Source organism: Phyllobates terribilis, unplaced genomic scaffold, assembly GCF_046119375.1.
Source record: "Phyllobates terribilis strain yellow unplaced genomic scaffold, ASM4611937v1 Scaffold_9__5_contigs__length_417890890, whole genome shotgun sequence".
Taxonomy (NCBI): domain Eukaryota; kingdom Metazoa; phylum Chordata; class Amphibia; order Anura; family Dendrobatidae; genus Phyllobates; species Phyllobates terribilis.
Genome location: NW_027362769.1, coordinates 374,929,947 through 374,943,490, shown reverse-complemented (window position 1 = coordinate 374,943,490; position 13,544 = coordinate 374,929,947). Strand labels below are relative to the sequence as shown.

The window sequence follows — 13,544 nt, the reverse complement described above, 5'->3', positions numbered from 1 at the left end:
TTCTTGTACATAGGAGCAGTATTATAGTAGTTATATTCTTGTACATAGGAGCAGTCTTATAGTAGTTATATTCTTGTACATAGGAGCAGTATTATAGTAGTTATATTCCTGTACATAGGAGCTGTATTATAGTAGTTATATTCTTGTATATAGGGGGCAGTATTATAGTAGTTATATTCTTGTACATAGAGGCAGTATTATAGTAGTTATATTCTTGTACATAGGGGGCAGTATTATAGTAGTTATATTCTTGTACATAGGAGCAGTATTATAGTAGTTATATTCTTGTACATAGGGGCAGTATTATAGTAGTTATATTCTTGTACATAGGAGCAGTATTATAGTAGTTATATTCTTGTACATAGGAGCAGTATTATAGTAGTTATATTCTTGTACATAGGGGCAGTATTATAGTAGTTATATTCTTGTACATAGGGGACAGTATTATAGTAGTTATATTCTTGTACATAGGGGGGCAGTATTATAGTAGTTATATTCTTGTACATAGGGGGCAATATTATAGTAGTTATATTCTTGTACATAGGAGCAGTATTATAGTAGTTATATTCTTGTACATAGGAGCAGTATTATAGTAGTTATATTCTTGTACATAGGGGGCAGTATTATAGTAGTTATATTCTTGTACATAGGAGCAGTATTATAGTAGTTACATTCTTGTACATAGGAGGCAGTATTATAGTAGTTATATTCTTGTACATAGGAGCAGTATTATAGTAGTTATATTCATGTACATAGGGGCAGTATTATAGTAGTTATATTCTTGTACATAGGAGCAGTCTTATAGTAGTTATATTCTTGTACATAGGAGCAGTATTATAGTAGTTATATTCCTGTACATAGGAGCTGTATTATAGTAGTTATATTCTTGTATATAGGGGGCAGTATTATAGTAGTTATATTCTTGTACATAGAGGCAGTATTATAGTAGTTATATTCTTGTACATAGGGGGCAGTATTATAGTAGTTATATTCTTGTACATAGGAGCAGTATTATAGTAGTTATATTCTTGTACATAGGGGCAGTATTATAGTAGTTATATTCTTGTACATAGGAGCAGTATTATAGTAGTTATATTCTTGTACATAGGGGGCAGTATTATAGTAGTTATATTCTTGTACATAGGAACAGTATTATAGTAGTTATATTCTTGTACATAGGGGCAGTATTATAGTAGTTATATTCTTGTACATAGGGGGCAGTATTATGGTAGTTATATTCTTGTACATAGGAGCAGTATTATAGTAGTTATATTCTTGTACATAGGGGCAGTATTATAGTAGTTATATTCTTGTACATAGAGGCAGTATTATAGTAGTTATATTCTTGTACATAGGAGCAGTATTATAGTAGTTATATTCTTGTATATAGGGGGCAGTATTATAGTAGTTATATTCTTGTACATAGAGGCAGTATTATAGTAGTTATATTCTTGTGCATAGGGGCAGTATTATAGTAGTTATATTCTTGTACATAGAGGCAGTATTATAGTAGTTATATTCTTGTGCATAGGGGCAGTATTATAGTAGTTATATTCTTGTGCATAGGAGCAGTATTATAGTAGTTATATTCTTGTACATAGGGGCAGTATTATAGTAGTTATATTCTTGTACATAGGGGCAGTATTATAGTAGTTATATTCTTGTACATAGGAGCAGTATTGTAGTAGTTATATTCTTGTACATAGGAGCAGTATTGTAGTAGTTATATTTTTGTACATAGGGAGCAGTATTATAGTAGTTATATTCTTGTGCATAGGGGCAGTATTATAGTAGTTATATTCTTGTGCATAGGGGCAGTATTATAGTAGTTATATTCTTGTACATAGGGGCAGTATTATAGTAGTTATATTCTTGTACATAGGAGCAGTATTGTAGTAGTTATATTCTTGTACATAGGAGCAGTATTATAGTAGTTATATTCTTGTTCATAGGGGCAGTATTATAGTAGTTATATTCTTGTACATAGGGGCAGTATTATAGTAGTTATATTCTTGTGCATAGGGGCAGTATTATAGTAGTTATATTCTTGTACATAGGGGCAGTATTATAGTAGTTATATTCTTGTGCATAGGGGCAGTATTATAGTAGTTATATTCTTGTACATAGAGGCAGTATTATAGTAGTTATATTTTTGTGCATAGGGGCAGTATTATAGTAGTTATATTCTTGTGCATAGGAGCAGTATTATAGTAGTTATATTCTTGTACATAGGGGCAGTATTATAGTAGTTATATTCTTGTACATAGGGGCAGTATTATAGTAGTTATATTCTTGTACATAGGAGCAGTATTGTAGTAGTTATATTCTTGTACATAGGGAGCAGTATTATAGTAGTTATATTCTTGTGCATAGGGGCAGTATTATAGTAGTTATATTCTTGTGCATAGGGGCAGTATTATAGTAGTTATATTCTTGTACATAGGGGGCAGTATTATAGTAGTTATATTCTTGTACATAGGAACAGTATTATAGTAGTTATATTCTTGTACATAGGGGGCAGTATTATAGTAGTTATATTCTTGTACATAGGGGGCAGTATTATGGTAGTTATATTCTTGTACATAGGAGCAGTATTATAGTAGTTATATTCTTGTACATAGGGGCAGTATTATAGTAGTTATATTCTTGTACATAGAGGCAGTATTATAGTAGTTATATTCTTGTACATAGGAGCAGTATTATAGTAGTTATATTCTTGTATATAGGGGGCAGTATTATAGTAGTTATATTCTTGTACATAGAGGCAGTATTATAGTAGTTATATTCTTGTGCATAGGGGCAGTATTATAGTAGTTATATTCTTGTACATAGAGGCAGTATTATAGTAGTTATATTCTTGTGCATAGGGGCAGTATTATAGTAGTTATATTCTTGTACATAGGGGCAGTATTATAGTAGTTATATTCTTGTACATAGGGGCAGTATTATAGTAGTTATATTCTTGTACATAGGAGCAGTATTGTAGTAGTTATATTCTTGTACATAGGGAGCAGTATTATAGTAGTTATATTCTTGTGCATAGGGGCAGTATTATAGTAGTTATATTCTTGTGCATAGGGGCAGTATTATAGTAGTTATATTCTTGTACATAGGGGCAGTATTATAGTAGTTATATTCTTGTACACAGGGGGCAGTATTATAGTAGTTATATTCTTGTACATAGGGGCTTTACTTTCATAGTTATACCTTTGTACATCGGAGCAGGCAATATCTCATCATTGGATGGGACCGGTCACATTACAAGCATTAGGAGAAGCTTCTCAAGTATTATGCAGGATTCAATCCTGATGACAACAAAGGATCTGTGTGAACTTCCCAGGGGTTCTCAGACTTAAGTTCTGACACCAACCTTAATACAGAGATTGTCACTTATTGCAACCTGTCAACTGATAGATCAGAGGAAAATAACTTTAAAGTGAATTAGGAATGGAGTCAGGATTCAGGAGAAGTCAGCGGGATCCTGCGCTGCGTGGAAAGATGTCAGCAGAAAGAGCAAAAAGATATCCTGCTTTATGCTTAGTATATATTATAATGAACCTTGCTGTTTACTAGATGCCTATGTGTGCATATAGTGCTCATAGTTTCGTGGGTTCTAGTAAAATTTCATAAACAGCATAATAAAATGATGACCACTGAGCTGGGTCATTAATGAACATAGAACTGTCAATCACACTTCAGCCCCATTCACATTGAGCTGCACAGCAGCGGCCAGACTGAAAATGGTAGGTTTCTTTACACCAATTGCACACTTCTCCTTTTTTGTTATATCATGTAAAACATGTATGTTTTATTCCTATAGAGCCACTTATGTTAAAGGAAGTAGCGGCCACCTTGAAGGGGTTGTCAACATATGAATTGGGCAAAATTGCAAAGTGTTTGGAAAAGCAAACCACTTTGCAATTTTACTTCTTATTAATAATCTCCTCTGTTCTCAGGAGTGGAAGGATTTTTTATTCTATAGCTTACTGCTCTTTGCTGGTTATCAGAGGTGACTATTTGCGAAGCAAAGAGAGCAGGACTTACAAGCTCTTTGCTATAAAGCTTGCGAGCGCTGCTCTGAAGCTGGCCGGATCGCTTGATCTGGCCAGTTTCAGTGCTGCTGCGCTCCTCTGATTCTCCAGAGGCAGAGCAGTCCCTCCTAGCAGCAACTGAGAGAGCGCAGTTCAGATCATCAGCACAACCATGCCTCTGGTCTGAACTGTCAATCGTCAGGCGCACACCATCCCCCAGCAAATGGGAAACCAGGAGACAGGGGAGCAATGCATTCCTGAAGATGGAAGTAGAGAATAATCCTTTAACTTTCTGATAATCTTCCAAGTGATGCCAACTGGGCTGATATGAAAGGAGTAGCCAATTTTAATAGTTCTGTTTACATTTGGAGTGGCCCAAAAGAAGATTCTATGATGGACCCAACAATGGCCTCAGGGGTCCAGTAGGAGACAATCGCATTTGGAGTTGAAAGATAATTACTTGGTCCTCAGAATCAGCTCCAGTCTGACACTGATTTGGGTGTTTGTGTGTGTTTTTTCCCCTTTTTTTACCACTGTTTCCTGTTTTGTTCCAGATAGAACAGCCATGCTCTGAAGAATGTCTAACTCTGCCAAAATTAGTCCTGTGCCGACTTGTTCTCCGAAACCCAACCATTCTTTGCCAGGTCCGAAACATGAACCAGTTTCCCAGCATAAACCACAGGGAATAACGATCCAGTTAACAAAAGTGCACAGTGAAGATAACTGGGAAGACTTAGATGAAAGTGAACTAATCTTCACTTTGGACCAGGATGAAGAAGAAGCAGCGGCCTCCACCTTAGCAGGTAGAACTACTTCTCCAGTGTATGGACAGTCAAGAGAACAAGATGGGACTGTTATTAACGAGCTGGCACTGGCTGCTTACGAGTGTGCTGGCGATGTTCTACTGTCCAATGAGACCCAAAGACATAGTAGCCCCCTCATGCCAAGTTCACCCACCTCCACACCGCTCATCAACTTGGTGAAGTCTGTCTCCACAGAAATCGATGTTAAAGACCCCACTCTTCATAAACCTCATCCTTTCGTCAACTTGGTCAAATCCATTTCCACTGAAATCTCCAGACTGGAGCCGGAGGTAACGCAATCCAAGTCAGACTCTAAACTCAACGTTCATCTCTGGAGACAGATAACTCAACCCAAGGGCAAAAATGGAGACTCAAGGACAGCTCCATCCTCCCCGAGCACATCACCTTCCGAAAGCAAAGGAATGTTCTTCAATGTCCAAGAAGTGGAGGCCAAGTTAGAAGACACCAAAAGGAGATTGTCCGAAGCTATGCAAGAACCTTTGAGCATGCTCAGTAAGATTATAGGTGAGGAGACAACAAGCCCAAACCCCAAACACAGAACTATGTCCCCGTTGTTCTTCAACCAGGAATCCCCATCGAGTCATTTAAAAGATCAAGGTAGTATTGAGTCCAAGAACACATTTACCAACTGTGGACGGGTAGAAGAAGGAGAAATCATGGACTTTGTAGATCCCTCTAAAGCTACCCACAAAGAGGCACCAAAGAACCATTGCAAATACAAGATCTGCTCTTATGGGGACATGATCCAGGTTGTAGAACTAACTGGCGAGGATGCAGAAGATCAAGGCTTGACCTCAACCATGGACAATCGCCAATCTCCATCCCAGAACAATGACGTGCCATGCGGTGCCCTGGTCTGTTTAGCAATCCTAGCCTATAACTTCTTCATCTGGCCCCTTCCTGCCTACATCTCGGGGCTGTTCATGGGCATTGCTAGTGGATTTATTTTAGGATTTTTTCTGGTATTACTGTTTGTGCCCAAGCGTTCATATTCCAGGAGACACAAGCGTTACCTGCAGGAATGTGCGATGCTTCCTTTATCAATGCAAAACCTACAGGAACCAAATCTGCTGCAGGTGAGACGTCCGGCTTTTTTATTACTTACAGGAATATTCATATTTTTAGGTTTAATTGTGACAATTTTAGCCAAAGTGACAACGAGAAATGCAGCCATATTGGTTGTCACCTTCATGTTTTCACATGTCAGTGTGGGTCTGATTTTCAGGACCCCGCTGATTCTGAGATCAGTTTGGTATGTGGTTTGCAACTTTTGGGGATAATGTGATTGGTACTATTATGGGGCTAAGCCATTATTAGTGTTTTTGGTACTCTGGCCAGCTAGATGGCTCTGTTATGAGGCACTGTTATGGGTACTCAGTCTGTGTTCATTATAGTGGCACTGTTCTTAGCAATGATATTGAGCAGTGTGGTTGTCATCAATATGGGGACTCAATGACTGGCTCTGTAATGGGGTACCACTATGGGGTACTCTCCATTTCTGTCATGGTGGCAGGGTGCTATCACAGTTAAAGAGGGTGGGTGGCTGGCAATGATGTCTGGCAATGTGGCTGGCATTGATCTGAGGGCACAGTGGCTGTCTTTGTTATGGGGTACGCTTTCTGAGCCTGTTAGGAGAAAAATATGTCTTTGGGAACGAATCTGTTCATGGGATGATATGAATGGAGCCATTATGGGGATACTCTGTCTGGTCCTGTTTGAGTATCGGGGGACGATGGTTTGCAATGTTATGGGTGCACTGTGGCTGGCAATGTGGCTGTCATTGATGAGGACATAGTGGCTGGCTCTGTTGTGGGGTACTGTTATGGTGTACTCTCCCCAAGTTTGTTAGGAGAAGAAAGTGACTGGGGACCAATGTGCTCTAGATATGGGGGGAATGGCGTCATTATTGGGACACTCTGGTCCTGTTTTGAGCATCAGGGGAATATGGTTGGCACTTATAGGTGCCCATCTCGCTGGCACTGTTATGTTGGCACTATGGCTATTGATATGGAGGCACTGGGCGGAAAATATGAGAACATGGTCAGAATATTTGAGGATATGGTTCTGTACTACATATCGCTACCTACGACCCTCACATCCCAAATCCCATATCCTTGCCTTCCAGCTGTCATTTTGCAGCACAGGGTAGACACGTTGCCCCCATTGTCGCTTCCTTATTAATGGTCTACATTCCAGCTCCTGCCAATCTCGGGAACACGAAGGAGTAATTCTCGGCATGACTGCACACTTTCCATCACTTCACACTCTCTCTCAGAAATGTAATTTCACAATGGGTATAAAGAGTATATAAAGAGCGTCTGGAGCAGCTGCAGGAGCCGGGGGGCTGTCATTACGGGCACTGCAGATAACACTTGATGGGTGACATCCTCAGCGGGCAGCACGCGCTGCCAATACTGATCTAGTGTTGTCATATCAGAAAATCTCACTGACTCTTACCATTATTTTGTGCATTTATTAAAAAAAAACAGAAGTAAAATCGCAATGGATAACATCAAGGACGGAGCAGAGGCAGCTGTGATCCAGAACATGAGCACATTTTGGGGGTTTTTTTAGATTAAATTTCTGATTATATTTAATTGTCAAGATCTCTGCTTGCAATAAGCGAATGGAAATATTCTTGTTCACATCCCGAGTCCTTACAGTTCCATGCAATGTACGATTGCAGATGCGCGGTCTCTGAAGCAATCTTTTTTATGTCCTGCAGCTTCCATTAAAATCAAAGGCATATGGAGGCACGGTATGGCCCTATAAAAAGCTGCCATAATAAGAATATGGGACATTTGTACAACTTTCTGCGGGAAAGAACACAATGGGTGAACTTACCCATTAAAATCTCAACAAAAACAATTTATCACCCCCCCCCCCCAAAAAAAAAAGCTATAAACCCACAGTGTATAATTCAACGCTCAGTACAATAAAGAACTGTGCAGGACAAAAAGTATTAGTTAAACAATAAAAAAATAAAAAGCATTAAGTTTTATTATAAATATATATTGAAAGTACAGATATGATTGTAAGACAGACGTTAAAAAAAGAAAGCAGGAGAAAAGATGACTGCCTGGACTTAGATCAAAGTACAGTGTGATAGATAATAAGAGCAATAATATGACACATACAAAAGTCAAAACATAGTGTTACCAGTACAAACAGCACATTAATGTATATGACCAAGTGGTACTGTGAGTCCTGACAGCCACCAGCACCCGACGTGTGTTTTGCATCCCCAGATGAAGCTTGTCTGCGAAACGCAATGTGTAGCTTAGATTTGTAAAATCGAATCTACTTAGCTTGTACTCTTTTACACTGTAGATTGTCCGCATTCAAATCTGAGAGGAAAAACTACAGCAAATACACTACGTGTGCCAAACACCTGTGAGAATAGGACAAGGTGAGAACTGGTTTTAGCTCCTGAAGAATCCCATTCTCCGATGACAGGCAGAGATCTTAAAAATTCCAGAAAAATTAAAATGCAAAAGTATATAAAACAAAGTATGTTCGATGGGGGTTAAATGCCGAAAATGTATGAGTGCCTGCATATGGCTGCATTAACCGTTTTGGCACAGATGGTGTGGCCATCTTGTCAACCATATGACTAAGGTGTAATGTAATCATTGAGATAATTACTGATTTATTTTTGCCTCTCAGAGTTGGATGAACGAGATTTTTTCTTACGACCCTGAGACCTATCACCCGGCTCTCACCCACTCTGTGTTTGTGACGTTAGAAGGTACAATCTTGAAACGCTGCTATCCAAAGAGCAGCCTGTCCCGGAGGTCTATCTATGGGGAGGAGATACCAGAAACTGTGTTTGTCAGTCATGAAACAAACAACTTGGCCAATGCCCAGGTAAGAGGTGGATCACCCACCAAAAATTGATATATGTGGAAGGAGAATGAGGCCATCTTAAAATGCGGACCTTCTTTAAGGTACTAACCCCCATAAAGACTGAGTTTTTGGTCAAAATATTCTACATTAGGGTCAACATGGTCTTTAGAAATACATTTTGTACCCTATATACTGATCATATTGTCCCAAGCATAGAAATCTTCACCTTTGCATCCATCATGACTGGTGGTCATCTCCAGCTCTGGAATTTGTACGAAGCAGGTAATAATGGTGATGATGATTATTTTAGGTATTCCTACATCCCGACAGACTGGCAAACAAGAGACTTTGGAACAAAAAGTATCCAATCTGCATCCAATTATGTGATCCCGAAGATCCTGAAGTTGAGAATGGAGAACCTGCGGACAAAGATCTCGAGATTGACGAATCTCCAAGAAGATATCCAGATGACCTCGAGAAGTCAAATGCAGAATGTAAGGCTGGGACATTATATCTATTTGGAAGAACTGGGAGGGAAAAGGAAGAATGGTATCAACACCTGGTGAGGGCGTCTCGAGGGTCAATGGCTGGAAAGCAAGAGGGCAATAGAAATGACAGCAAGACAGGTAAGTTGTGGTTGACTTGTCAGTGGGTTTGAATGTCTTGCTCTTTGATGGATATCCCCTGACTTGGGCTTCACCTTTTTAGGGTCATTACCAAACCCCCTTTCGAGTCCATGCAGTTGGGGGGGCACAAGTAACAGCAGTATGGAGAGCACAGAGGACACTTCCCATATGTTTAAGCCAAAGGACTTGGCAGGGAACATGAGGCAGAAGATCCTCTTGGACTATGCCACCTACATGTCCAGGTTCATCTCAACAGAGCAAATCAGTCCAGTCCAAAGCCCTCATCAGAGCGCTGCCAGTAGCCCGGTCCCTCCAAAAAAGATGGTATTGTATCTGGCTTTATTGCAATACTCATAATCATAAGTCGGAAATGCCTCTGTGTAAGTGACATAAGCCTAATTCAGTGTTTTTACCCTTACCCAGCCCCCTATGGAGCAGTCCCTCTCCACTAATCCCGATGTGAGCTGGGTCAATGCCTTTATTGGACGAATATTCTGGGACTTTTTGCGGGAGAAGTATTGGGAAGATATTGTGGCCAATAAAATACAGAAAAAATTGACCAAAATCAAGGTAAGGTCGAGGAAACCATGTATAAATTTCCATCCAACAGCTTTCTTGACAATTTTTTAAGGATTGAGGATGTGAGACACCATGTCAGCTTGTCCCACAATATGAGATGCTGTACTCCAAACTATTCCACATCTCATTGGAATATCCTAAGTCAACCAAAAAAAATTAACATGGTGTAAGAGCCCATGTGTTGCTGTCACTAGGCCGGCCTATACCCATAAAAATTCAATGGATATCATCCAAAATTATGTTGGCTCACATTTTCCAAGAATGAAAGGTTATGTCCACCTTTGCACAGTATTTTTTATTGTGCATTTGCTTCCTAAAAAACTCTTTCTCAATAGTCTTCTTTAATTTTTTTTTTACCATTTTGCTGCATACAAGTGTCTGTAAGACCTCCTGCTAGCTAAGTGATTTGCAAAGTATATATATACATATATATTGAATGTTGGTTGTGCTTTCACACTCGTGGTAGCATGAGACGGACTCTACAACTAACAGAAGTTGCTCAGGTAGTGCAGCTCATCCAGGATGGCACATCAATGCGAGCTGTGGCAAGAAGGTTTGCTGTGTCTGTCAGCATAGTGTCCAGAGGCTGGAGGCGCTTCCAGGAGACAGGCCAGTACACCAGGAGACGTGGAGGGGGCCGTAGGAGGGCAACAACCCAGCAGCAGGACCGCTACCTCCGCCTTTGTGCAAGGAGGAACAGGAGGAGCACTGCCAGAGCCCTGCAAAATGACCTCCAGCAGGCCACAAATGTTCATGTGTCAGCACAAACGGTTAGAAGCCGACTCCATGAGGGTGGTATGAGGGCCCGACGTCATGGTATAGGATAAATAATAATACATTGACTGTCACGTCTGTCAGGTGCTCAATGTGAACCTGTTTTCATCTGTAAAGAGCACAGGGAGCCAGTGGCGACTTTGCCAATCCTGGTGTTCTGTGGCAAATGCCAAACGTCCTGCACGGTGTTGGGCTGTGAGCGTCGGGCCCTCATTCCACCCTCATGGAGTCGGTTTCTAAGCGTTTGTGCAGACACATGAACATTTGTGTATCTATTAATGTATCTCCTTTTTTGATATCAAAAATATATTATATAAAATAATCATATTCATTCGTATTTAATCAGTACTTTTATTAAATCACAGCAAGCAGAAAAGTGATAGTATCTTTAAAAATTCTTCATTATGCCCATAAAAACATTTAAAACCCTTCCGGGCAATGTGGTATATATATATAGCCTAAGACATATAAATAGCCATAAGTCTCAATGGTTATACACATAAGAATATAGAAGGTTACACGTTAGATGTCTTGAATCAAAGCAATAATTAATTAGAAATATAGAGGGTCACAGATCAGGTGTCCCAAATCAGAACAATAATTAAATCATCATATCACATATAGATTCATTTTAAACAAAGAAATCCTTCTAAGTTTTTTTAAAAGTTAGGTTGTATACATCATAATATTCTATACACTGTTTAGTCAACAAATATATACCATGGTAGAGATCAGTTAATTATATTTGATAGAACATTGTCTGATCAACCATATAGATTGCCACACTGTCCTGCATCCCAATGCAGTGCTATATTAAGCATTTATATACCATAGCAAATAGTTAGCATATTATATTCAGGTATATAGTAGACATATTATATTCAGATAGAGCATTGTATTACCAACCATGTGCCATGTTAAAGGCTACCACATTATCCAGCACCCCAACGCGCGTGTCGCGTATATTGCTTCCTCAGGGGGTATTAAGACATAGTGCAGGCTAATCATTAAATAGCCCCTCATCTTAATGGGCAGGAGGGTCTGGCAAATCACCAGTACCACACAATAATGTTGCCTAATAAGGCTTGATTAATACCAATCCCTGTCCATATCACCGGTGTGTGTTATAGCGCGCTCCTGTCGCCCATACTGCGTTACCCACAGCGGTCGGCGTCCCGGAAGTTCCACCGCACATGCGCGCGTATTGAAGCCTCCGATTGGACGCCGAGCGCCGGGGGCGAGGCCAGTATGACGCGGCGGGGGCGCGCTCCACCATGGATATTCTGACTCCATTCAACCCTTTGGGCTTAACCGTGTTCAGAATAGTTATCCATTTAATACGGACTACATCGAAACATTGCAAAATACGGATTATATTGATGTATTGATGATACGTATCAACTGAATACGGAGAAAAATCTGATCTCACATAGAAGATAAATGCACAAAACAAAGAAGAACAATAAGAAAAGAGGAAATAAAGCAAAAGATATGAAAAAGAAAAAAAGACTCAATATATGTATAAGATGTATTACATTTAATATGACTATAACAAATATTGTACATCTTCTTTGTGAATACAATATAATGTCAGGCTTGAACGTATGATATGAAGAGCTAAGGGCAAATCTTGCCCATCTGTAAAATGGAGTCAGAATATCCATGGTGGAGCGCGCCCCCGCCGCGTCATACTGGCCTCGCCCCCGGCGCTCGGCGTCCAATCGGAGGCTTCAATACGCGCGCATGCACGGTGGAACTTCCGGGACGCCGACCGCTGTGGGTAACGCAGTATGGGCGACAGGAGCGCGCTATAACACACACCGGTGATATGGACAGGGATTGGTATTAATCAAGCCTTATTAGGCAACATTATTGTGTGGTACTGGTGATTTGCCAGACCCTCCTGCCCATTAAGATGAGGGGCTATTTAATGATTAGCCTGCACTATGTCTTAATACCCCCTGAGGAAGCAATATACGCGACACGCGCGTTGGGGTGCTGGATAATGTGGTAGCCTTTAACATGGCACATGGTTGGTAATACAATGCTCTATCTGAATATAATATGTCTACTATATACCTGAATATAATATGCTAACTATTTGCTATGGTATATAAATGCTTAATATAGCACTGCATTGGGATGCAGGACAGTGTGGCAATCTATATGGTTGATCAGACAATGTTCTATCAAATATAATTAACTGATCTCTACCATGGTATATATTTGTTGACTAAACAGTGTATAGAATATTATGATGTATACAACCTAACTTTTAAAAAAACTTAGAAGGATTTCTTTGTTTAAAATGAATCTATATGTGATATGATGATTTAATTATTGTTCTGATTTGGGACACCTGATCTGTGACCCTCTATATTTCTAATTAATTATTGCTTTGATTCAAGACATCTAACGTGTAACCTTCTATATTCTTATGTGTATAACCATTGAGACTTATGGCTATTTATATGTCTTAGGCTATATATATATACCACATTGCCCGGAAGGGTTTTAAATGTTTTTATGGGCATAATGAAGAATTTTTAAAGATACTATCACTTTTCTGCTTGCTGTGATTTAATAAAAGTACTGATTAAATACGAATGAATATGATTATTTTATATAATATATTTTTGATATCAAAAAAGGAGATACATTAATAGATATTGAGTTTTGGGGGTAACTCCTTATAACACAATTAATGGATCTATATATCCATTTTTCTCTAATTACATGAACATTTGTGGCCTGCTGGAGGTCATTTTGCAGAGCTCTGGCAGTGCTCCTCCTGTTCCTCCTTACAAAAAAGCCGGCGTTAGCGGTCCTGCTGCTGGGTTGTTGCCCTCCTACAGCCCCCTCCA

The 13,544-nt window shown here is 39.6% G+C and overlaps 1 protein-coding gene across 1 annotated transcript in view; it reads left to right on the top strand.

Annotated features, from left to right (window-relative positions):
- LOC141162365 (testis-expressed protein 2-like) overlaps nucleotides 1–13,544 on the top strand; it is a 46,552-nt gene that overhangs the window by 4,220 nt on the left and 28,788 nt on the right. The window contains exons 2-6 of the mRNA XM_073648407.1: nucleotides 4,586–5,931; nucleotides 8,522–8,722; nucleotides 9,012–9,327; nucleotides 9,410–9,651; nucleotides 9,751–9,897. Coding sequence (XP_073504508.1) covers nucleotides 4,609–5,931; nucleotides 8,522–8,722; nucleotides 9,012–9,327; nucleotides 9,410–9,651; nucleotides 9,751–9,897 — 2,229 coding nt within the window. The 5' untranslated portion in view covers nucleotides 4,586–4,608. The remainder of the gene's footprint in view (nucleotides 1–4,585; nucleotides 5,932–8,521; nucleotides 8,723–9,011; nucleotides 9,328–9,409; nucleotides 9,652–9,750; nucleotides 9,898–13,544) is intronic.